The sequence below is a fragment of the Onychostoma macrolepis genome, chromosome 23, assembly GCF_012432095.1.
Source record: "Onychostoma macrolepis isolate SWU-2019 chromosome 23, ASM1243209v1, whole genome shotgun sequence".
Lineage (NCBI taxonomy): Eukaryota > Metazoa > Chordata > Actinopteri > Cypriniformes > Cyprinidae > Onychostoma > Onychostoma macrolepis.
This window is the reverse complement of record NC_081177.1, coordinates 4,919,209-4,943,294: the sequence shown is the minus strand read 5'-3', so window position 1 is coordinate 4,943,294 and position 24,086 is coordinate 4,919,209. Positions and strand designations below refer to the sequence as shown.

Below are 24,086 nucleotides of genomic sequence, written 5' to 3'. Positions count from 1 at the left end.
AGAGTGCTGGTAATTCACTACCCCCACTGACAATTCCTGCCGGACCTGAGACTCGAACCCGCAACCCTCGGGTTTCAAGTTCAACTCTCTAACCATTATGACTGCAAATGCATTGCAAATACATTGCAAGTCTCATAGTGTTTATAAATCAAAGTAAAGGGTTGTTAAAGGTGCCATAGAATGGAAAACTGTATTTACCTTGGCATAGTTGAATAATAAGAATTCTGTACATGGAAATGGCATACAGTGAGCCTCAAACACCATTGTTTCCTCTTTCTTATGTAAATCTCGTGAATAAAAAAGAACACTGAAAAATAGGCGAATCAGAACATAACACCGACTGTGACGTAACAGTCGGGATCACTAATGGTTACGCCCCCAACATTTGCATATACCCGCCCATGTTCTAGGCCAACCGAACCTACACAAGTTCTGCAGTTATTGTGAAGAAACAAGCGAGGACAACAGCGAAAATGGCAGATCATGGAAATAAATGTGATGTTCCATGATGTGCAGGAGATGTGAAGTGCAGGAATGGGTTGGTGTCTGTATTCAGAAAGGCACAGAAAGCAAATAACGCGTTCTAATAAAATAACGCGACTCACTAAACGGACATTGTTAGCTCCTTGCTAGCGGTAGCCTGTTACATTGCAGTACATAAGATTTCACATACCATTTGTAAAATGTGTGGTAAGTACTTCCGCTCCATAGTATAAACAGAGTTCGTGTGATCGCGAATCTCGAAAGTGAAAGTAAAAAGCGATTGAAAGCAGTTTCAGTGCCCCACATATTAATAGTGGCTGCCTGATGCCCGCATTTTATATACAGTATAATTACCGGACGATATAACTGCAAGAGAAAGTATTGAAATATATATTTTCCTCCTGTGTTTCCTTCCTGCTGTGTGAGCTACTGAAATGAGCCGCACTGTGAAACAGCCAATCAGAGCAGAGCTCAATATTATTATTCATGACCCTTCCAAATAAGCCAATAACAGACCATTTCATTCTAGGGAGAAATCCTAGGGTTGTAAATGCACATGTAAAACCGTTTCTGGAGAATTTTTGCCCTTACCTAAGCCACATACCTTCTATGTAGATATCAGAGAACAATTTAAAATATAGTATCAATGCATTCTATGGCACCTTTAATGTGCATGTCCTGTCTGAAACCCCCTCCAGCTGTTCTTTTCAACCACACCTTCTAGAGAAAACTGCTTGATTTTTACAATATTTCATGTGATTGCATGAGTATTTAAAGTTCGGTCTGGTACAGACTTATTCATTGTACTTACAGCAAGTCATTCATTCACCTGACTGTGAAATCTGGCTCACTGACAGACAAAAAGCTGTTGATGCTTAATTGCCATTTGTCTGGTTATTGTTGCTATATCTTTAATAAAACAGCTCTAACATTGAATCAAGATGCAGCACATCCTATAGGAGCCATCAAGCCTTGAATCACATCAATAGCTTTGCTTTAAACTTACTTTGAACGGACTGGTGTCTGATGTCTGGAAACATTTCTCTCATAAAACATGCAATCAAACTGTCATGTCAACAGATAAGCTTCAATATGTTTCTTTTGATGCTCAAACATTGTAAAAGCATTAATGGAAATTAGAACGTTTCCATATATGAAAACGTATTGTCCTTCAGAGCCAAGTGAAAAGAGCTCAGGACATTTGCTCTTTGTGCATCTTTAAAGCCACTGATGTGGACAAAAAACAGTTTGATGGCAGAGTTTGGTTTATTTCTTGACCCAATGAACCACATCAGAGCTACATCATTGCAGAGTTTCTGCAGGTTTTATGAAGGTACATTTAAGACTTTAAGACCTTTTCTGAAACCAATTAAAGTTTGAAGTTTATGATTAATGGGGTCATAACATTGTTGTACCATTAAAATGTCCTGCAAGTTTCATAGCTTAAGATGTCCTCCTCATTGTAAGCAAAGCGTTTATTTAATCAAGCTCCAAAACCGGCTCATTTTGGATCCAATGGTACAAGGTGAAGTCACCTAGCACCAGTCATTTGCATAAACACTGCCTCCAGAGTGACGAATAGTCTTCTCACCATAGGTCCCGCCCACTGGCGTTCAGCCACTAACGGCTTGATCGCGCCTGAATGAAAGTATCGTGTCATGCCAAAAGCAAATAGAAATTACAATCACTACCGCTATCTTGTACAGTATACAGATGCGCGTTCACTTTTTTTTTTTCCACATCTTTGTACAGATATCAGAAGGTTGAGAAAAGTAGATAATTTATTTTTAATGGCATCCCGGATCATGTCAGAGGATTGATTGAGGCAGTGTCATGGAGAGTTCACAAAGAAACATTTGTTGAAAGATGAAGTGGTACTAGATCTGACTGTAGCTGCATCACATTGTAAACAAATGATTTCATAATGCTTTGTCTGGAAATAACTCTTATTTAGATTATGTTGTCAAAACTCTCAAAACATGCAATAGTGAGGCGTTGATACAGTTTCCTATGCAATGACATTAGCCAATCATAACAGTGGCTGAGCCGGAGAGAAGCCTTAAAGTTTCATGAAACCCCCGTTTCAGCACTGGTCTTTCACACCTTGGATCTGAAAGAGACTCCAGAAATGGGCATGTGAAATTATGGAAAAGTAGGAGTGTAGAACCAATAAAACACAGACCTACACACTCATTATACAGACAAATGAATATTGAAATATCTTTAAAACAGAAAGAATAAAAGGGAGTTACTTTCCATTTACTCTTCTTTGAATTTTCGGTCTGTGCCGTTTGCTGTGTATCACAATAATCCGTCGTGTCATCGCGTTCATGATCTGACGAGCCGCAGCTACCGCTGTATCAGTGGATGCCCTTAATGAGTGCTAAAGTTGTTTTTACTGATGTGCAACCTGTTCATATATGTTAGCATCTCAAAAAATGTGTTTTAGGGTTTCACAACACTTTAAAGGACCCGCCCCTTAACCCTCTGGGGTCTGAGGTCATTTTGGGGCCCTTGAGATGTTTTGACATGCCCTGATATTTGTGCTTATTTCAGCTACTTAAAACATACTATTGACCAACATGTAATTTTTTTTGTATTCAGCACAAACTGTGCTACAATAATATGTGACCAAGATGGATGTACATGTTTGCATTTTTTAGAAAAAAAATATTATGCGTGGTTAGTAAGTTTTGGGAAAAAAAATGTAGCTGAAATAAGGCCTTAAAACCCATACTAAATAGTCCTGACCAAGACTTTTGAGTAATCGGTCTTGTAGCCTAGAATATTTACTTCAAAATTATGTGAAAATCATTCTGCTTACTGATTCACAGAAAACAATATATTGATTTAAAATTTTCAAGACATGTTTTGTGATCGAGGGTCTATATGCGAGGGAGTGGCAATGGCCATGAATATTAAGTGATTTTCACCTGAGAGACAAAGGGCCCTCCCCTATGGGCCCCTAATGGCCCATCAGTGTGACTGTGACTTTGAGGCAGGTAAGAAAGAATGTGAGGAGATTGAAAAAAAGTTTTTTTTATATTATTTGTATTTTATTTACAACACAGTATAATTAAAACATACATAATGAAGGTCAAAGACACGTTATTGTGCACACTGATCTAACCACAGAGATGTGAACAGACTTTGAGTCATTCCTGCAACAGATTCTGTTCAACAAGTGAAACAAGGAAATCATACCTGATATTTACGTGTGTTATTTAAGTGTTTCTACTTCTTTCCATGGATTCAAGAAGAAAAAAACATAATCAGTAGAGAAGGAGCTTGTTTTGACATAGAATATCAGTGTAGCTGAACATCTGATGTTGGTGCAGCGCTCTCAGAGGAAAACAGTTTGAAGAGACATCAGGATACATCTGGTGCTGGTATCTGATTCAATAAAATACAAACAAAAAAACATTTGTGAGCATGTTAATATCAGGAACATCTGTATATATATCATAAATATCATATATATCACTATCATAAAAAAGATAAAGAAATCTTATATCTGAGAAACTAATTATTATTGTTTAGCACGTTATTAAAATCTATTTCTGAACAGAGTAGGCTATTAATAATAAACATGTACTAAACATACTTAGACTCGTAGCATTCATCATGTTACAGTGTACACTCATATTACTTTTATTGTTTTATATAGAGCATGAAAACATCATAGCGCTGTAAGAAATTTAAATACAATGAATTGTCTATCATATTCAAAATGTTTTACACGATTTCAAACATTGTAGTCAGGAATTATAGTTTGGGAAAAACCCAACTATGATTTTGTAGTCATATAGTCTAGTATGTATGATTTTATAGTAGCCTATGATATGATTCTGTAGCCACAGACTCAAGCATGCTTTGTACAATAAAAGGATGTACTTTGTACTATAAAAAAATGATATTTTATATCTGAGAAACTAATTATTATTGTTTAGCACGCTATTAAAATATATTTGTGAACAGAGTATTAATAATAAACATGGTCTAAACATTCTTAGACGCGTAGCATTCATCATGTTGTCGTTTGGGGGAAAACCCAGCTAACTGTTAGTAAATTGTTCAGGTTTATGTCACAATAAAACGTTAACTAATGTAAAAAAGAAACATTACTTACTCATCTCCTCTGCTGGGTGAAATCGTGTTCTTCTTTCGAGGGAAATCCTGCCTTTACTCAGCGCGTCTTCCAGAAACGAACAGTAGCCGCGATGGAAGGACCTCCTCTTTGTTTGTGTTGTTGGGCGTTTGCACGCGCGCACTTACCACGTGGCTATTTACATATGAACAGCGCGAGCCGCGCGGGGGCGGGGTCACATTAGCGATAATGAGTCAGACGGGAAAGATTGAACATCGTGTTGGTTTCATACGGATTACTTCATCACAGAATGTTTGAATGTTCGATAAGACTTGCTTCATTTCAAAGTAGACACTCCAAGCTTTCTATAGATATAACTCCCATGTCTCTGTGTTGAGTATTCGCTGAGTTACAGTTCATTTTAGTGACGCGTTTCTAAAAACAGTTCGCGGAGACGGAGAAGACAGAGAGCACACCCTGTTTGTTTTCTTTATTCTTCAAAAGCACAAAGTTTAGTTGTTATTATGAGTGTATACAAATAAAAGTAGACCCCTTACAGATTCGAATGGTGTATTGCTCTTATCTGTACGATCAAAAATGGCAGAGTAATTCAAGCTCATTTCGGCTTTATCAGGAAAATCTGCCTCAAAACGCATATATGCGTTTGTCGACCCCAGAGGGAACCCAGATGTGTCTGGCTGCATTTTCCATGAGTGTGCCGATTCATTTATGCACCTGAATAGAATTGGGTCATTGACAGTCATTTGGAGGTTTCCATTTCTTCACTGAACACACAATACGTCTGACAGAACTAAGCTAAATAAATGAGAAGCAACTGATGCATAAAGATTAATTCCATTGAGATTAATACTGCTACTAAAAGTCTAAATGTAAACATCACTTTAAGCAATTAAATCACACTCTTATCAAATAGGGTGTAGCGTGAGATTTAAGTTCCAATCTCCTCTCAAGGACTTTCCTCTCAACATGTTTTCATATTAAGAAATTGTTCTTTTGTTGAAGGTGTTTTCATACCTGGTGCTCGTAAAGGCAGTCCGTTGTCCAGTCCTCGAGGTTTAGTGGCAATGAACAGGTAGCAAAGCACACAAATAGTGATGATGAAGGCTAACAGCACCACTGCAGCTATAGACAAACCAACCAGAGCTCCCAAACTGAAGAGCAGAGACAGAAAAAGAGACAGATTAAACAGTTTACATGTGGACCATGTTGATGACCAAAATGACCAATGAAACAATTTGACGAGTGGTTTTCTTTCATATTCACACTGTTTTTCTTTAAATAGGCAATAGCCTGTCTTATCCACCTGGCAAACTGTTTTTAAGTCTTATTTAAGCTGAGAACAAAGTATATAAAAAGAAAAATACATAGTATAATATTGTCACAATACGTAGGAGCAAGGAAACCATAATCCAATGCAGGAACACGGGAAGACATATAACAGCAGAAAAACAACCAGGGCAGAACTGAAACAGGTGCGGAGTAATTAATCAAAAACCATGGAAACTAATCATTAGAACAGGAACTAAACCAAAGAAGGACAAACAGGAACTAAACGGGAACACACACACGTGACAAATATAAAATCTCAATATTAACTAATGTAACTTATTTAAAGAATGTTTACATAATTTCACTGGAAAGCAAGAACATTATTATTATTATTATTATTGCAGTTAGATTTCAAAATAGAGTTTGATATACATACTTTTTCTTTACCTTACAACACAGAGCAACACACTGTGTTATATATATATCAAATATTAATTAGTCAGAAATGTAGGTTTTAGTTATGATGTTGGCCACTAATGTTGAATAGAAACACACACACACACACACACACACACACAGAAAAATACATTTGCATTTTTCATAAAATCCATTATCTGATTAGAATAAAAGATCACTTTCAGTTATTTGGTTAGATGTTTTTTCCACTTTCAAACAACTCCCTTCAAACATCCTTCTCTTCCCCCACAAGATCATGGGTTGAAAGCACAAACGACTTTGTTTTAGATTATTAAAGCGTGCCATCACACTTTTGCATGCATTCCCGATAACAAATTAAAAGCAGCTTTGAAAACAGCGAATGAGTTCTTACATAAAACAGTTAATGTTAATGGATGTTTCACATTAATTGGCGTGTAAAAGGCTGCAGATCAGTGGAGTGTGACCTGCAGAGAAACTGCACTTAAAGAGCCACAGTGGGTCATTTAGACAAATTAACCAGTAAAGAGACAAACTAACAGTGCATCGCTCATTAAAGGTGAAGAGTGTCAATTCTGCCCCAGCAGACTTTAGATTTTTACATCTACTGAATGATGGAAAACTTGCTGCAACAATGCCAAGGTGAGTTGGGTGCCTTAACATCCATAGAAACTTTCCATTGCACAAAAGGTTTATCATAGTGGAAAACAATTCTTTAGACTATTAAAATGTTCTTCACACAAAGAAAAAGCTTATTTGGGGACCCAAAAATGCAACTCCTGTACTGTACAAAGTGCCCACAGACTTCTCTGAAATGTCATGCTGTTAAATGTCATGTCACGGTGGCATGTGAAGAAACCAGTCATCATTGAGTTCCCTGTGAAAACGATGAGGACGGCTTGACCTAATCACCTGAAGATCAGTAGCAGCTGCAAGAAGCACATTACAGCAGACACTTGGCAGTTTTAAGGGTAATATTGACAACCAGCCATTGAAATATATGGAAGCCCGTTTCCACCACTATAAAAAAAGTCAGAATTGAGTGACAACGTCATTGTGTTATAAAGTCAGAATTGTGGGTTACTAACACACAGCTCTGAGAAAGAAAGTCAAAATAGCAAGATATAAACTGCAAGTTTATTACATGTAATTTCAGGCTTTAAAGTCAGAATTGTGACATATAAACTTGCAACTGTATGAAAATCGTTAGTCGATTTTTTTTTTTACAGTGTTGGGGTATCCCCTACACTGTAAAAAAAATTCTGTAAAATTTACAGTAAAAAAACGGCAGCTGTGGTTGCCGGAATTCTACCGTAAAATATACGGTAGCAACATTTTAGATTTTACGGTTTTAACTTAAATACCGTAATTTCATTAACTGATATAATGTTAACATACAAACCTATTGAAGTACTGAAATCTGTTTTGTACCTTTGAAATACACTGATAACCACCAAATGCAGGTGGTGATGAGAGTCACATGATGAACCAAAGCCCATCACAAGCAACTTTTAAATAATAACATATATAGAAGGTGCACAGTGTCATTCACACAAGCACTAAACACCATCATGGTGAGACTCATTAAACTGAAATATGCAATAAACATTAATTTAACAACATTAGATGTAACATACAACCCTAATAAACATAACTGATAAAAAAAAAAAAAAAAAAAAAAAATAAGAAGAAACCTAATTATTTCAAAGAAAAAACATCAAATTCAAACAAAATTTGAAATGCAACGCAGGGAATTCTGGGAACATCAATTTACGTTTTTTCCCTATACATTTTACATTCTTTTTCACTTCCAAAAGTGGTATTTCACCGTAAAATTGTCTGAAATGTATATTACAGTTTTCCATCGTATATATTAGGGGAACTTACCGTTAACCATTTAACAGGGTTTTACCGTAGCTTTTTCACAGTTTTTTACCGTTAAAATCACGGTCATTTTTATAACACACAATCGCTTTTGAGTTTATATTTCATAAAAGAAGTCAGAATTGCAAGAAAAACTTCAGAATTGCAAGTATGTCCTGTAATTGTGAGTTTATATCTCAAAATTCTGAGAAAAACAGTCAGAATTACAAGAAAAAAAAAAGTTTTGCTACACATAAAATCACAATTGTAAGAAAAAAGTGAGAATTGCAAGTTTAGCTTATATCACAGTTTATATCTCAGAATTCTGAGAAAAGTAAATTGTGAGTTTATATTATGCAATTCTGAGAAAAAAAAGAGAATTGCCAGATAAAGTCACAATTACTTTTTACATTTTTTATTCAGTAGCAAAAAAGGGATTGCATAGAAATGGGTACTGCAGTCCAAATACAAAATAATGGACAGAGTTCTTTCTCTCCTCCTCACGTGGGTAGCCAGACTGAGGACACGCAACAGGCAGGCCCGGATTAACACAGTGTAGTGCCCTAGGGTGACCACATTTGAAGTGCCCCCAAGGGGCATTTTTTTGTAATGCCATTTTTTCCCCCTTAATTTTATTAAAGGTAGGCTATGTTATTGTCAAATTTTAAAATGTATATTTTTCAAAAATTTCTAATAATAAAAAAAATAGAATAAGAACAGGTAGAATAAGAAGAATAAGTTACTAATCAAAAGAAATCATATAACAAAATCCACTACAAAGGTGGCACAGAAGAACACAAAAGTGGCATATAGGCTACGTAAATTTACAGACATTTACAGAGGCTCAGAGGTGGCATGGATGATTTAAATTCATAACAATGTTGTGAGATTAATGTTTTAAATATACAATTTTGAATATAGAACTATTGTTTGATTGAAATGATTTAAATAACTGAACGGACACTTTAAACATAAAAATAAAACTGCCAGTAGATGGCGGCAAGTCACTGATTTTTTTCACTGAATCATTCATTCAACTGATTCGTTTGAACAGGTGATTCATTCAGGAACGAAGCAAGTGACTGTCTTTATGAGTGGGTAATTGAATCACTGACTCGCTAGACTCATTTAAAACGCAGGTTCATTCATAAATGAAACACCAGCTGTGTTTGAATGATGAGCAGTGGCTCAGCTGTGACTGTTAGAAACTATGTTCCTTGACCAAATAGAGCAAAATCGGGCAATATTGTTAAAAGTCATACAATGTACATCACTTTACATAACTTATTGTTTATTGAGCTGTTGTATTAATTTAATATCACATTTACAAACTCCTTTAATAATCTTTAAAAGCTGTTACTCACTTCAGTTCATGTCTTATTTACACCGTCTACACTTTGTTTGTTATAATGAGAGGATTTGTGAGCTTGCATAACTCAGCAATGAACAAAAGTATTTTGAGCAGTGAGTGGATTCTGATTAACATTGCATTCAAGGAATCATGTCTGCGATACATTACTCACCGCTGCACAAACACGCAAGTAGAAATCTTTGAAGCTCCTCTCAGCGCAAACACAAATAGTCTATGCTGATCGGGTTAGTCGCACAGGTGCTCCTAAATATTTTTTGATCGTCGCACACAGTAGCTACTTTTCAGTCGCACTGTATAGCCCTGGCAATGTGTCGTGATATTTTCTCTTTTTAATTTTTTTTTTATTTACGTTTCGCACAACCGCCAAATTGATGCTGCCTATCCATTTGAGAATAAATATGCTCGACTCTGACTGGGGAGGGGCACACTGTGACCTGACCTAATCGCAATTATTTATATGCGTGCATATATTTGATATTCTCTCTGTATATTGTATCATTAACTGTTCATTTTCTACCCATCTGTATCTCTTCCAGCAAAATAATATATACAAAACATGAAAAATATTTTAAAGGTCTTGTCTTATGCTGGCTTGCTCAGTTGGGGACACTTAATTTCTAGCGATTATTGCCGATTTGATCGCACAGATACTATTTAAACTAAACTGAGCTAGACAATGACATCTCTGAATTCAATAATGAAATGCCTTTAACTGAAAATTGAGTGTTTAATCTTATCATTATACATTACTGACACTCTATCCTCCAATTTGATACTGTTAAGTGCTTTGACACAATCTGTATTGTAAAAGCGCTATATAAATAAAGGTGACTTGACTTGATTTGTCATTATTGTAATCACTTGGTGCCCCCCTATTGGCTGGTGCCCCAGGGCACTCGCCCAATCCCGTCTATGGATAATCCGGCCCTGGCAACAGGAATGATTGCAATTGACAATAGAAGGTGATGAGCCGTATCTGTAAGTTGATGAGTTGATTTATGCGCGTTCTAATATTCCTCTACTCATATAGCATTTCAGATGGATGCCAAGGCTTTTTTAGGTTGGGTACAATCTGCAATCTCTGACCCAGTTTGTTTGCAATAATTGGCTGTGTTGTTTTTCAGAGAAACAAGTATGTGAATTTAGCATGTTTTCTAAATATCTGCAAACATATTATGGTATATTTATGCTTAAGTACAGTTACCTTTACATACAGCACCTTTAACTAGCTCTGAGTAACAGAAAAGAAGAATCCCTCTGTTCATTATGATTGCAAAGCAGAACATCTGGCCTTTTATCACCTACAATATTTCCTTCAATAGCAAGTCACATTATATGCAAAAACACATTCAGAGCATTTTCCAGTTTCCACCCCAAAAATCAAAAGAAAATAGAAATTAGGCATATGCATAAAATTTTGCATAAAAAAAATTGTATTTGAAAATTGTAGAATAGGACATTTTGCATTAAAGTAATGAGGATTTAGGTGGGAATGTAATTAATTGTCATGAAAATAATTTCACAATGAAAAAATATGAATGAACAAAAAACAGGCTTCATTTTATAATTTCCTGCCATTTTCATTTGATTTTGGGGTGAAACAGATGTTCTTAACATGTTTTGTCACACTGAGATTCACATTGACACATCTCCTCTCAACAACGTCCAAACCATTCTAAATCTGCAATCATACATCTAAACTTGAATGCCACTACTTATCACTAAATTCTATCTGCTTTCCTAATTCATATTCTCTGTCAAACTTTTACCATTTGTGTCCCATTTGTTCTTTAAAGGATCTCTGAGAGACATATCTGAGGCTAAATTTACACTTCAACAAACCAAAGTGATAATGCATTTATTCTTGAGAGCTATGATCGTCTGAGCAAAAATAAACTCTCCTCCATAATCACCCAGTAAAACTAATTAACACCTGATATGTGTTCTTGCCATCTATTAAACCTGGTGTTGTGATTTGCATTTGTTTATGCAAGTACCTATTCAACTAAACTTCAGTCATGAATAATTAATAGATGCATATTGTTTCCCTTATCATCATACTTCATCAGAATTTTCAAGAGCTACACATTTACCATTCTTGACATAAATTGCAGCTTTTAAGTTACTGCAACAATTTACATAAGAATAGATATATGCACAATGTACACATGATAGCATGGATAAGTGCACCAATTTGCATTAATTAATTAGTAATTTAATTTCAGTTTAATAGGTCAATCAAAGCTCTGGAGTTAATACCATAAAATAGACCCATGTCCCATGAGAGCATCTTCCTTCAAGTGAGATAATTATTAGGTTACAGTGTGGAAAGTGTTAATTGAATTAACACTTGATTAGGACTCGAGTTTTTGATCGTACCTCTTGACTAAAGCTATTTGCTCTTGTTCTACCTTGCGACACTTTCTCTGATCAATCAACAATCAAACTTGTTCCCTATTGAACAATTATGAGTATATTACACAATTTCTCAGCATCTCATGTATATTTTATTATATTTTGCTGTTCTTTTTCCTTTTGTGTATGTGTCTACTTATAAAAATATTTTGTCTTGTGTATAAAAAGAGTTTGTCTTGTAAAGATCTATTGTTTGCATTGTTCTGTAAAGACTGTATTAATTTTTTCGACAATGCCTTGACACCTTACATCTCCAATAGACCCATTAAACTTGCTTCCCTGACAAACATTTCATGTCCAATTTCAATTATGTAAAGCTAGAGCACATTGTCTGAAAACCCTGTTCTTAATGAGCATCTTTTTTCCCCCAGTAAAATACTGTAGACATACTTAAAACAATGCTAATTTACCCGTGAAGGGAAATACAAATTTTAGTTTCTCAGTGTAAGTTTCTCAGGTAATCTTTCATCTATGTTTTACTGCCTTTTCTAAACTCCCTTTTGCACTGCAATATTTCCACCTCAGTGTTTCATATGTGAACACGTTTGCATTTAAAACAATGTTTGTCTTGTGAAAATCTATTAGTTTTTTTGCTTCGTTTAGCTCTGGGAAAAACTGCATTTTATCTTTCCTTTTCTCAAAAGATGTTTTGCAGTATATATTACGAAGCCTATATAGCAAAAGGTAATACTGTAGGCTGGAAGAACCTCAGACACTTTGATCTACTAAGATATGTAGCTACAATACAAACACAGCGTATTAACAAAAAACATGTTCAACAAAATAATTAAACTAGTTAGTTCTGAATGACCTGCATTAAGGTGAGCAAACTTCAGTTTTGGAAATGAAAAATGAACAAATTTTGAGAGAACAATAGTTGTTGTTTGGTTAAAGATACAATTACGATAAAGTCCCTTATGAAAATTAACCATGCACTGTAAAAAAAAATGTACCGTAGAATTTACAGGATGTTACTGGCAAAAAAGTTTCCAATAAAATCTTGGAAAAATTATGTTAATTGCTGTGAAATGGATTACAGTATAATACTGCAAAACAAATTGCAGTTAATTGCTGTATGTGAAATACAGTAAATTGTAGTATTTTTTACAGTAACATTGAATTAAACTTGTAGTTTATTTTACAACAATATTTTGTAATCTCACTAAAGTACAATATTTACCTGGCAACAAAAGTTGACAATAAAATCCTGTAAATATATCTTACAGCAATATTTTGTAATCTCACTAAAGTACAATATTTACCTGGCAACAAAAGTTGCCAATAAAATCCTGTAAATACCCCTAAATCCAAGATGATGTTGTAATAATTTAACAATGAAAATGCTGCAAAGAATAATTTTAACAGTAAACTGTAAAATACTGATTTAAATGCACTATCATGAGAACTATTTTAACACATTTACAAATTAATAAAAACCAAGTCAAAGATGTTCCAAATAAATATTTATTAAAACTGGCAGAAAGACATTGCAAGGCTTTTACTGGTAATAATGTCAGTCTTTCAACAGTTAAAATCTTATCATAAAAATAACATAGCATCACAAAATAACATTAACATTCTATAAAAAATTAAGGTCAATCAACAGAATGTGTATAATTTTGGTTAAAAAATTATTAAAATAAAATGCTGGAATCAACATTATACCACAAATTCTGTTGTTTGAGCTTATTATGTTCTATTAAATTTAGAATATTCCTGCAAAAGACAATTTAATAAATACATACTGAAAGTCCATCTATGGAGCAAATTTTGTGCCAATATTCATCAAACAAATCCAGTGTTTTGCAAATAAACACAATCTGCTTTGCAAAGAAAACTCGTCTTTCAAACAAACGCAAACCGATTTGCAAATACAAAACTATTTGAGAGAAAATGCAGAGGTATGGACATATGTATTGTGTGTTACAACTGTGAGAGTCATTTGCCATTTTATGACGAAATGTGACTTGATTTTCTCACAAATGCATGCAGGTGGATTTTCTCACATGTGTCCAAACAGATTTTCTCAGGTGTGCAAACAGATTTCCTCACAAATGCAATCCAACAACAGCAGATGGCGCTGTTGGTCAATTTACGCTAGTCTCTCGAGACCCGAAACACGTTTCAGGGAATACAGCAGACCAACATGAGTGGGAAACAGGTGAGTTTCTGTCTTACTATATCTATGATTAACCATTTAGCCTAGGTGTTTTCACAAAGTGTCCCCACTACAAAGTTAGTGAAATTCACAATAAGTGCTGTAAAGTTGTTAACATGATTGTTTAGTTAAAAAATCAGTAGTGACATGGTTAAACATTTAAGTAGGTAGTCTTTCCTTATAAAAAACTGATCCATTCTCTTTACCTCTTATCCTCTGTTGGATTGCGGGATATAGAATATATAGGCTACATATGTTGATACAATTGTTTAACATTCAAAACAATGCAGGGCTATAACAATAAATTGTGTCACAATATATAGTAATTTTAAATGCAAATGTATTATGGATAGCGACAATATTGTGTACCAAAAATGAAAGCTTAGACAATTTAATTTAGTATCAGATATAGTAATATCACCCAAGAGGTCATTAATTATAACACTGTGCAATCATTTGTGTCAAAAATAATTATGTAATTTTGTAGCTAAGCAAAATGATGAATATTTCTCTTCTGGTGTCACTCTTGTCATGTGAATTGGGGAGAAGGATCAAGTTCATGCTGATATAATACTAAATTCAGCGTTTTAATAAACACTGGTTTACCAGTATTTCAGAATGATTTTAACAATGGAATGATTAGAAAATAATCTTTTGGGTCGAAGGCCGTGGGTTTTGTCAAGTTTTCATGATGACCACGAAAATAACTAAAAATACAAATACGAGTATTGCATAGTTTTAAACTGCAAAGGTTCTACTTTTATTTGTGTATAGTCTTAATAACGACAGAACAATGTGCTTTTGTAAAATAAAGAAAACAAACAAGGTGCGTTCTCTGTCGTCTCTGGGAATTTTCTTCACTGGCACATTAATAAAACAACCTGAATCTCAGTGAAAATATGCCTCACATACATGATACATATATGTATAGAAAGCTTGACATCTGTACTTTTAAATAAACCAATTCAAATTGAAAACAAATATTCTCTGATTAGGCCTATATAATCTGTATGAAAGTAAGGAGAGGGACAGTTTCTCCTGTAATGTGATCCCGCCTCACACTGAGTGCTCTGATCGCATGTTAATGATCTGAGATCAACCAGATAAACATGTAGATGCCCCTGAAAAATGGCATCAAAAATGTCAAGCTTCATCATAGAATTTAGCCTACTTTCTTTTCCTGTGCGTTGGATGATGGCACGCTACACGGGTGAAGACACACTCTGGACAGCGAGGACTCTTCTCGGAGTGACTCAGATGATGAACGTTTGCATTTTGAAGAGCCACTAATATAATTCCTGACAGTAGCCTTTTATTCTTAACTTCATGAGTTAAAATGTTGCTCAGCCATATATAAAAAGCTACATATTTTGAGTTGGGCTTTTCCAAACTGGCTATCGTCAGACTAAAATCTTCCAGTATTCAGAGTAAAATATTGGTTAAAATATGAAATATCTCCTTGCAGGCCACTTTTAGTTTTAAATGTTGTACAAGGCATGTATATAAACTACTGTATGCTAGTATATAAACATAAATATGATAATAAACTATGATATCCCTTACGAAAATTAAAGTTGCTTTTACTATAGTAAAAGTGTGGTAACCATCTTTTTTTTTTTTTTTTTTGCAGGTTACCATTTCTGTAATGGCAGCTTTTCTGCAAATACCATGGTACCTATGTTTAGATAATATTTCGGTACATTTATATAGTTGAATCACAATAAAGCTCATCTGAACTTAAACTAGTTTGATTATAGTAGCCTATTTGTAATTAGTTTAGCCTACTCCTTTAAGTAGGTTGTCTATGTGTAGTTTTATACTTGTTTAAACTTTTACTGCAGAGGTAGCCTACAACATTTCTCTCCACTGTAGGCTATGTCACATCATATATAGCAGAATGACAATAAATCTTACTTGACCTAATGTAAAAATACAATTCATTTTTGGTACACAGTTGTCGCTATCCAAAATACATCTGCATTTTAGTATTACAATATATTGTGACAATTTATTGTTATACCTCTGCATTTTTTGGAATATTGAACAATTGTATCAACATATGTAGCCTATATATTCTATATCCTGCGATTCAACAGAGGATAAGAGGTACAGAGAATGGATCAGTTTTTATAGAGAAAGACTGCCTACTTAAATGTTTAGCCATGTCACTACTGATTTTTGAACTAATCAATCATATTAACAACTTTACATCACTTTGTAGTGGGGACGCTTTGTGAAAACACCTAGGCTAAATGGTTAATTATAGATATAGTAAGACAGAAACTCACCTTTTTCCCACTCATGTTGGTCTGCTGTATTCCCTGAAAAGGTGTTTCGGGTCTCGAGAGACTAGCGTAAATTGACCAACATTGCCATCTGCTGTTTTTGGATTGCATTTGTGAGAAAATCTGTTTAGACACATGTGAGAAAATCCACCTGCACGCATTTGTGAGAAAATCAAGTCACATTTCGTCATAAAAAGGCAAATGAGTCTCACAGTTGTAACACACAATACATATTTGTCCATACCTCTGCACTTTCTCTCAAAGAGAGTTTTTCTTTGCAAAGCAGATTGTTCATTTGCAAAACGCTGGATTTGTTTGATGAATATTGGCACAAAATTCGCTCCATATCCATCAACACACACATGAGGGTTGTCCCTCTTCTCTGAGACCTTTCCACTTGTTTTGCCTCTATGTATCCGTCTTGTAGTGAGTGTTGTGATTCCAACAAAACATCTGCACATAAAAACAAGCAGAAGCTTTAGAATAAAGTTCAGTATTGAATGAAACTAGCTCAATAAAATAAATGTAAAAATGCCACTTATACAATACAATCAGCATTTACCAGTAACCTTTTTCACAAATGAAATTACTAAAACATGTTACCTTTGAAATAATTCAAGTGTGCAAAAGATGCCTGCTGGACGCCAGACTGAAGTTGTAATAAGACTGCAAATCCAGCCTCAAAGTTGAGGTATGAATTCACAACCATGTGACCCTCAAATAGGCCTAGTCAAAAGCCACTAGGTGCATCTGAAATGAATAAATATAAGCAATAATGTAACCTACAATACAGTATTTCAATATAAAATGTAATCTAAAATATAAGTTTATCAAATGATTTACAACAGAATTAATAAGAATTAAAACATAACCTAACATAATCAGCTTCAGAGAGTCTTGAAGCATCAAACATTTCTCCACATCAGCTACTATTCTTTGCACCTACAAGAAATAATGAAAATTATCTTGTGATTACATAAATGAGACCAAAATGAACACCCAAAAAGGCATATATTTTAAAATAAACTCTTGATTAATAAATTCAATTATAATAATACATTGTAGAACTGTACCACCAATCAAATTAAATAATTTACAATGCAAAATTACAACTGTGTTATGAAATTAATGTTTTACATTAATTTTTGAAATTACAAATAAGAAATTTTGTAAAAATGCCATGATACTTTTTAAACGTGAAACTAAACCACCATTAGGTGGCAGCAAATAACTTAATGAGTGAGTCAATTGAGTCATTCATTGTAACAATCCCTTCAGAATGGTGAGTCATTCAGTAAAAATGCCACTGAGTTTTGCTTTGATCTTCGCTTGGAACGATTTTCCTTGGTGAAATAGAACAACAGTCAATATTGTGTCTAAAAAGTAAGTAACTTAATGTTAACTAATTTTTTATTGAACTATGTAACATTTGCAATCGTGATAATCAGCAACAGACCACTTGTTATGCTACATAATATCATGTTATAAATAAACTCAACAGTTTGAACATTTACCCCATGTTTCTTCCGTGAGTTTATGTGTGCTGTTAAGGTTAATTGTTTTGATGTTGAATGTAATAAAATCAGAATCAGTCTTGCGTTTCGATGCTTCCCTAGTTATTTTTTAAGTTTTAATTAGGCTAACCCAATCGGGCATGTAAAGATGTATTTCACTAAAAAATTGTCCCGGACATGCTTTAATGTCGAGTACAACTACAGTGGCAATAGACACAATTTCTCATTTACATGTAGTTCCCTTTCAGTCGGTCACTCCGAGTCACGTCGAGTGACCGACGAATTGGGATCTCGCTTAGAGAGACCAATCCACTTCGAGTGTAACTAAACGAGCCAATGCACATTAGCATGCGATTATTGCATCCAGCTGCCGCTGATCACAGCGTGAGTATAAGTAGGCAGCAGGTGCAGCGCATATTCAGCTTTTCGCTTCGGAGCCGAGCGGTTACATCGTTCTGCTCCTGACTTCTGCTGACGAGTGAATTCAACGAGTTGAGCACGCTCTTTGGAAGACTCTCGTGCTGGTGGTACGGCGCTACAGCAGCGGTGGTTCTTCCCGTGTCGAGTGGATTGCACACATCAGGTTGCACTACCCCCTGTTTGTGTTGCAGGCGACCATCTCCCCTGTGTGCTTCAGCACGCTAAAAGAGCTTTTTCCCTAAAAGAGCATTCACGGGTGCGTCTTTTTAAAGACGACGTTGCATCTGACAAACTTGACGTAATGTCTTTGTAAAGATGAGTTGGGTCTTGCTACAGGCAACGTGTCACCCGTGCGTTTCTGGATGCAGTCGTTACCTGGCGCCGGGTGATGGTCACGATCGCTGCCTCACATGCCGGGGCAGTAAGCACGCTGAGGTGGCGTTCTTGGATGAGTCATCTTCTCAAAGGGGTGGCGCCCTGTTGCCTCTGCCTCGATCTGGTTCTCGTCCTGGCTGCAGACAGGCGAGGACTACTTCGGGCGGTGACACGGGTAGTCTGAGGATTACAGTGGTGCCAAACCCTCCAGGGAACCAACCCTCGAGGGACCATCGCTCCTCTTGCGCTCCGAAACCAGTGAGCTGCCAATGGAACGTGCTGGTGGAGCGTACCAGCAGTATCCTTGGCGCTCCTTCCGACGACCAGATGTCGATCGCTACATCGGAGGGTGAGCCGGAGCTTCCTGGGGAATAAGATTCGGTTGCACTGCTGCTCCAGCAGTGGCAATGCCTGAATCAGACCCGGAAATGACGGCTATGCTTTCCCGGGCCGCTGAGAGGGTAGGGCTCGAGTGGAGACCTCCACCGTGTCCCGAGCCCTCGAGGTTGGACGACTGGTTCTCGGGGTAGATTGTGCTGGTTCTCAGCACCCTGCCCCGGTGCCTCTCTTCCTGGAGGTGCATGGGGAGCTTACCAGGTCGTGGATGGCAACTTTTACTGCCAGAAACCGACCTGTTAGATCCTCCTCCCTCACCACCCTCGATGGTGGTGCAGATAGGGGGTATACGGGGGTCCCATAAGAGCTTTGTACCGCTACTGACCTCGCGCTACGAGCGATGAAGGTCACTGCGCGGTCTCTGGGTCATGCGACGTCTACACTTGTGGTCCAGGAGCGCCACCTCTGGCTGTGTCTGGTTGACATAGGACAAAGTTCGGTTCCTCAAGGTACCTGTGTCCCATACTGGCCTCTTCGGCGACGCAGTCGAGAACGTGGCCCAGCAGTTCTCGGCTGCACAGGAGCAGACTGAGGCGATCCAACATGTCCTGCCCCGGCGGGCAGCTGCTGCCTTCACCCATCTGCCGGCTGCAGCGCCCCAGCCTGCTCGTCGCCGAGGGTGGCCCCCTGCGTCAGCCTCCGCTCCCGCACCGCATCCGCAGCAGCCTCCAGAAGCGGCGCCATGGAGCTGGGCGTAGGCAGGCCGCCCTGGACCCCGTCAAACCTGGCGATGCTCTGAAGAGCAAGAGGCCAGGAATGGGCGACCCAGAGACAGAGGGAACTGCTTCGGGAGATAGTGGATGCACCTTTCCCTCCCCCAGAGGAGGGCCGGGTGGAGAAATCTTTTGTATCAAAAAAAAAAAAAAAAAAGACAAACCTCGACAAGAGGCGGTTGTCTCTGTCTCTGGGTCCCAAAAGGGCACGGAGAGTCATGGACGGACCAACACCATACCACACTCATCCCCCTCTCTCGCCAGTGAGCAGCTGTGGGCTGTTCGAGAGTGCGACCAATCGTACTACTCACGCACCCTCTGCCAGAACGCAGGTTGGTGTTGCACACACACACTGACCCCGCTTCAGACCGGCAACGAGACGCCCGAGCCGGGTCCCTGCGTTTCCCTCGCTGCCCCACCGCGGGTACGTCAGTGGCTCCGTCGGTGCCACTTGTGCGGTTTCTGGGAGCCTGGCTAGCGCTTCCCAGTCAGTCTCGTTGGCTCCGTCAGACCATCAGACTCGGCTATGTGAATCAGTTCGCCCGGCGTCCTGCCAAGTTCAGGGGCATCCACTTCACTTCAGTTAAGGCAGCAGATGCTCCTGTCTTGCGTGCAGAGATCGCAGTCCTACTGGCGAAGGATGAGATAGAGCCAGCCCCTCCAGCCGATATGAGGATGGGGTTTTACAGCCCTTATCTCATTGTACCCAAGAAGGCGGTGGGTTGAGATCAATCTTGGATCTGCGCGTCTTGAATAGGGCCCTTCACAAACTTATGTTCAAGATGCTCACGCAGAAATGCATCTTCGGGTGCGTCTGTCCCAGAGATTGGTTTGCAGCGATCGACCTGAAGGACGCGTACTTCCATGTGTCGATCCTTCCGCGCTACCGGCCATTCCTGCGGTTTGCGTTCGAGGGACAGGCATATCAGTACAAGGTCCTGCCCTTCGGGCTGTCCCTGTCGCCCCGTGTCTTCACGAAAGTTACGGAGGCAGCCCTTGTTCCCCTGAGAGAACAGGGCGTTCGCATTCTCAACTATCTCGACGACTGGCTCATACTGGCTCAGTCTCAGTTGTGCGAACACAGGGACTTGGTGCTCTGGCACCTCAGCCAGTTGGGCCTTCAGGTCAACTGGGAAAAGAGCAAACTCTCCCTGACGCAGAGGATCTCTTTTCTCGGTATGGAGTTGGATTCGGTCGATCAGACAGCACGCCTCACGCAGGAATGTGCTCAGTTGGTGTTGAACTGCTCGAATACATTCAAAAGCAGGACAGCGGTCACACTGAAACAATTTCAGAGGCCCATATGGCAGCTGCAGCGACAGTCACACCACTGGGGCTGCTTCATATGAGACCGCTTCAACACTGGCTCCATGGCCGAGTCCCAAGGTGGACGTGGCAACGCGGCACTCACCGGGTCCGAGTCACACCGGCTTGCCACCAAACCTTCACCCCGTGGTCAGACCTCTCGTTTTTCTGGGCAGGAGTGCCCTGGAACGGGTCTCCAGGCATGCTGTGGTTTACACGGATGCCTCCACCACCGGCTGGGGGGCCACGTTCGACGGGCTTGCAGTATCGAGGGTTTTGACGGGCCACCAACTGCACTGGCGCTCGCCACCTTCTCCTCTGGAGTCAGAAGCATCTGAAGTCGCTTCATGCCATTCACATTCCGGGCTTGCTCAACCGGGCAGCCAACGAGCTGTCACGAGCTGCGCTCCCCGGAGAGTGGAGACTCCTTCCCCAGACGGTCCAGCTGATTTGGAGACGTTTCGGACTCGCTCAGGTAGACCTGTTTGCTTCTCTAGAGACCTCTCATTACCAGTTGTTTTACTCCCTGACCGAGGGAACACTCGGCACGGACGCACTGGCACACAGCTGGCTGCGGGACCTTCGCAAGTATGCGTTTCCCCCAGTGAGCCTTCTCGCACAGACACTGTGCAAGATCAGGGAGGACGAGAAGCAGGTCCTGCTCGTGGCGCCGTACTGGCCCACTCGGAATTGGTTCCTGGAACCGAAGGCTGTCTCTCTCCACCCTTAAAGTCTATGTGGCTGCGATTGCTGCCAACCACGACCCTGTGGAAGGGAAGTCGGTGGGGAAGCATGACTTGGTCATCAGGTTCCTTAGGGGGGCGAGAAGGTTAAATCCCCCACGGCTCCCCTCTATACCCTCTTGGGACCTGTTTCTAGTGCTCAGAGCACTACAGCAGGGCCCATTCGAGCCTTTGCAGACAGTCGAGCTAAAGTTTCTATCAATGAAGACTCTGCTCCTGCTTGCATTGGCCTCCATCAAGAGGGTAGGGGACCTGCACGCATTTTCGGTCGACGATTCTTGCCTAGAGTTTGGGCCGGCTGACTCCCAGGTAATCGTGAGGCCCCGGCCTGGCTATGTGCCCAAGGTTCCCACTATTCCCTTCAGGGACCAGGTGGTGAGCCTGCAAGCGCTGCCCTCGGAGGAGGCAGACCCAGCCCTAGCTTTGCTTTGTCCTGTCCGGGCATTGAGATGCTACGTTGACAGGACGCAAAGCTTCAGAACCTCAGACCAGCTCTTTGTTTGTCACGGAGGCCGGCAGAAGGGGAATGCCGTCTCTAAGCAGAGGATGGCCCACTGGATAGTGAACGCCATCACCCTGGCTTATCAGGCACAGGGTGTGCCCTGCCCGTTCAGGTTGAGAGCTCACTCTACTAGAAGTGTTGCATCCTCCTGGGCATTGGCTCGCGGCGCCTCGCTGGCAGATATTGTAGAGCTGCGGGCTGGGCGACCCCTAACACGTTTGTTATATTCTATAGCCTCCGTATGGAACCGGTTTCCTCCTGTGTTCTCACCTCAAATGGGTAGAAGCACTGAGAGGCTCCGGTTTCTGGTCGGCTTGCTAAAACTGCTCCAGAGAGTCCATACAGTAGACCCTGTCGAGCTCCTCCGTCCCCTCAGTAGTCAGACGTGGCGGAGCGTCCTCACTCGATGAATCCGCGAGAACCGGTAGGGGGCTGGATTCCATATGTAGAGACCTGTAGAGATTACTGACACTCTATTCCTCCAATTTGATACTGTTAAGTGCTTTGACACAATCTGTATTGTTAAAAGCGCTATATAAATAAAGGTGACTTGACTTGACTTGACCTAATTGGATCCCATATGTGTAAGCCCACGGTATAGCCTCAGAGCCCGTGTTTCCCCGGCAGACTTCCTGCCATTGCCCAAGAGGCTACAATCACCTCTAATCTTCCATATTCACCTAAACGGTTGTTATATGTGTAAGTGCTTCTGAACCTCCTTCGCGAAGCGTTCCTGTTCCAAGTGGAATGGCTACGTTTTCCCAGTGTTATCCAGTCTTACTGAGTGGGTAGTGCCATATCAACAGTAGCTGGTCTTTTTGTGGTGAGCCCTGACCTACGCCAAAGAGTAGGGGCGCAGGAGGCTTCCACAGGACACTGGAAGGGGCAGTATCCGTGGCCCTTTGGTAGGGATCCCAATTCGTCGGTCACCTGACGTGACTCGGAGTGACCGACTGAAAGGGAACGTCTCGTTTACGTATGTAACCCTCGTTCCCTGAAGGAGGGAACGGAGACGTCACGTCCCGTCGCCACGGCTGCTGTACCACCGCTGGGCGGCCGGGTCACCGGCTCGGCTCCTCAGCGAAAACCTGAATATGCGCTGCACCTGCTGCCTACTTATACTCATGCTGTGATCAGCGGCAGCTGGATGCAATAATCGCATGCCAATGTGCATTGGCTCGTTTAGTTACACTTGAAGTGGATTGGTCTCGCTAAGCGAGATCCCAATTCGTCGGTCACCCGACGTGACGTCTCCATTCCCTCCTTCAGGGAACGAGGGTTACATATGTAACCGAGATGTTTCTAATTATAGTAAGATGTCACGTCAATATGGGCAGCTGAAAACATATAAACAAATGAAATTTCACATATTTTACTGTTCATCAGTTATTTCGACAGATCAGTATTACTGTGACAATCGTTCGCACTGGGCATTACATTAAAAGTTGGGTAAAGGCTACTTTAAATGCTCTCAATAAGAAAATTAAACTGACAAAATGAGAAAAATGCAGCATTTAGCTATGCTATGCTATAACTACGCTTGCAATTTCCATCTTACTGCACATACCAAGGCCGCTTGTCTAAATGTCCTGTCTATTGGCTTATACATTAACTTAAGAAATATATCTTTTTATATTTATTTAAGTAAAATTAAGTGAACTTACCAGGAATTATGAATAAAGCCTCTAATCTCCAATCGTTCTGGCACTGCTCCAGTCGGCTGGATTTCA

The 24,086-nt window shown here is 39.5% G+C and overlaps 1 protein-coding gene across 1 annotated transcript in view; it reads right to left on the bottom strand.

Moving 5' to 3' along the window:
* Positions 1-24,086, bottom strand: part of LOC131532623 (protein shisa-like-2A) — a 66,357-nt gene that overhangs the window by 23,961 nt on the left and 18,310 nt on the right. Inside the window, exon 2 of the mRNA XM_058764436.1 lies at positions 5,606-5,742. Within this exon, the coding sequence (XP_058620419.1) occupies positions 5,606-5,742 (137 nt within the window). The remainder of the gene's footprint in view (positions 1-5,605; positions 5,743-24,086) is intronic.